Here is a 2,721-nt window from a genome sequence, read left to right as displayed (position 1 = left end):
AACTACACTTTAAACGTCAACTGCATAAACTTTTAAGGCCTATGTTACAAAGCGAGATTACCTTTTATCGTGCTAACTTCCAGGATTTAATCAGTGTGTGCTGAACTATGAAGCTGGCTAATGTCTTACAGAGCTAAATCATCATGTTAACTTAGGCTGAATGGCTAGCCTGATTGAGAGTAGTTTTTGCTCTGGCGAGGATTTGAGCGAGTGCTCAAGTCCCGCCTCCTAAGCGATCAGTTCTCTTAGAAAGCGAGCTGTCCAATAAAGGGTTGTGTGTGAACACGTCACTGTGTGGATCTGATCTGACAGCTGACAGGAGAGAGAATATTTAGACATCGATGACATCCTTTAGGAAAGCTATAGATTTATATCAGATGGACTGATTTATAGTCAGCTGATGAAGCCTGTCTTCGTATGTGCGGACGGGTGAAGTTATTATTTCATTACTTCATACGCTATAGTGAGGCTGACCACATCAGCAGGAACATACTACAGACTGTGAAGCAATGTGCTCTCATCCCAGTGTCTGTGATAAATAGGTGTACTTGAATAAAAAAAATAAGTGTGCTCACCCTTTTACGCATTAACAGTGTCAGCAGCTTCCTGCCTGGGTTCTTTTAATTCCTGCCTTTTCTGTAATAACAATGTTGTTTTTGGTCTAAACTATGGATTTTAATTATTTATCATTTTAAACTTAAGCAACACCAAAGCACGTTGGGACCAAGTTATGAAGTGGATCAAGTCTGAGTGAGTATAAAAGCTCCGCTTCCTGGTGCGCTGCACTAACACTGTTGCTTTTTGATGTCATCATGGATTTAAATTCATATTTGTTTAAGATCATAAACTGCTCCTCAGTCACTCTGCCAGGTTCTCCATTGATTGCTCAGACGTTGCAATCTCCACCCCTTTTATGTGAACGTGCAAGTACCGAGGCTGAAAACACTTGGCTAAAATTAGTGTGTTGTGCTCGGCCGTCGTAAGACAGCTTGGTTAGTTGAAGCCCGCTAACAGAGATTAATCCAGGATAGAATTATCTAGATTCGTAGCATAGGCCCTTTAAGCTAAAGACATACATAGATCAAGAAAAAAGAAATACAGAATGCAAAATAAGTATTTCCCACAGTAAGAAAACAATCCTTTATTTGTTTTAAACAAATGTATCACTTTTCATATTCTTATTAAATTGGAGCAAACATCACATCAACGAGGTATCTCTCACGAGTAGATTGTTATGTTTATCAAGGTGAAAATTTTTCTGGAAACATTTACTCCAAATATCACATTTAGATATATCTTATGTGTGGACTCTCTTGTGGACATTGAGTTCAGATTTCTGTTAAAAAGATTTCGGAGAAACATCACATTTGAATTTTTTTTTGTCAGTGTGGCTTCTCATGTGTCGCTTAAGGTGGGCCTTATCAATATAACATTTACTACAAACACCACATTTGAATGGTTTCTCTCCAGTGTGGATTCTCCTGTGTGACTGCAGGTTGGCCTTGTGGTTAAAACATTTATTACAAACACCACATTTGAATGGCTTCTCTCCTGTGTGGATTCTCAAGTGTGACTGCAGGGAATCACTACGGGTGAAACACCTACTACAAACATCACATTTGAATGGTTTCTCTCCAGTGTGGATTCTCATGTGTCGATTAAGATCTACCTTGTTGTAAAAATGTTTACTACAAACATCACATTTGAATGGTTTCTCTCCTGTGTGGATCCTCATGTGCCGCTTAAGGTCTACCTTATTGTAAAAATGTTTACTACAAACATCACATTTGAATGGTTTCTCTCCTGTGTGGATTCTCAGTTTTGAAGTTGCACTGAGTGATGCTTTCTTACCACCCACACAATCAGATGTCATTTTTACCTGAATCTTCTTCTTTGAACAAATGTGTTGAAATGAATTAGTCCGTGTTTTGGAATCTTTACATCCCATTTCACCATTTTTCCTGGTGGAGTCAAAGTCAGCTTCAGCTTCAGACTCTGACAGAGGTTTCTGCCAACAGCCTTCATCATCATCATCATCACTACTATATTCAGTCTGAGTCGAGTCTGTTTCTGTTCCATCAGGACCTTGCAATACTAAACTGCTTGGATCTGGGTCCTGGGCTGCTTCTGGTTCTTTGTTGTTAATTCCCACAGTTTGTCTTTTCATGAATTCATTTAAACTGCAGGTCGAAGGTTCCTCCTTCATGTTCATTTCTGCTATATGTCTCCAGTGTAGCTGGGAGGTCTGAGGCTTCTCCTCTTCATCTTCACATTTAACAGGACAAACAGCACTGTTTGTCTCCTGCTGCACACAAAGCTGCTTTTCCTCCTGACCTTCACTGATCATCTCTGGTTCCTCCTTTATGTGGAGAACCTCTGGGAGCAGCTGCTCCACATTGTTCCTCTCACTCTCAGACAGTGGTGATAAGGCTTTGAACTGCTCCATTTCCTCCCCTTTTTTTATCCTGTAGCGTCTCGGTGGTGCTAGCTCCTCTGCTAGCTCGGTTAGCACTCTGCTCCAGCCTCTCTGTGTCTCTGTAACTCCGTCTTCTGACACTGTTCTGTGCTCTCTTTCTTTCCAGTGGAGCTTTAAGGCTCTATTGTAATGTGGCCTGACTCCGTCAGTAGGCTGGATATTAATATTATTCCCTTTTAGACTCACATAGAGGCACTTCCTGTTTTCCTCCGTTCTTTCTTCTTCTCTTGCTCTAACTTCTTCTT

General features: G+C 40.6%; 1 protein-coding gene across 1 annotated transcript; it reads right to left on the bottom strand.

Annotated features, from left to right (window-relative positions):
* Positions 1 to 1,125: 1,125 nt before the first annotated feature.
* On the bottom strand, positions 1,126 to 2,721 carry LOC114479860 (zinc finger protein 501-like). Its single transcript, XM_028473776.1, has one exon. The coding sequence runs from the start codon at positions 2,444 to 2,446 to the stop codon at positions 1,340 to 1,342; it is 1,107 nt and encodes a 368-aa protein (XP_028329577.1). The 5' UTR covers positions 2,447 to 2,721; the 3' UTR covers positions 1,126 to 1,339.

This window comes from Gouania willdenowi, chromosome 3, assembly GCF_900634775.1.
Source record: "Gouania willdenowi chromosome 3, fGouWil2.1, whole genome shotgun sequence".
Taxonomy (NCBI): domain Eukaryota; kingdom Metazoa; phylum Chordata; class Actinopteri; order Blenniiformes; family Gobiesocidae; genus Gouania; species Gouania willdenowi.
This window is presented reverse-complemented; position numbering and strand designations above follow the sequence as displayed.

Excerpts from the sequence above, each read along its gene's own strand:
- LOC114479860 (XM_028473776.1), bottom strand. The coding sequence starts at position 2,446 with ATGGAGCAGTTCAAAGCCTTATCACCACTGTCTGAGAGTGAGAGGAAC.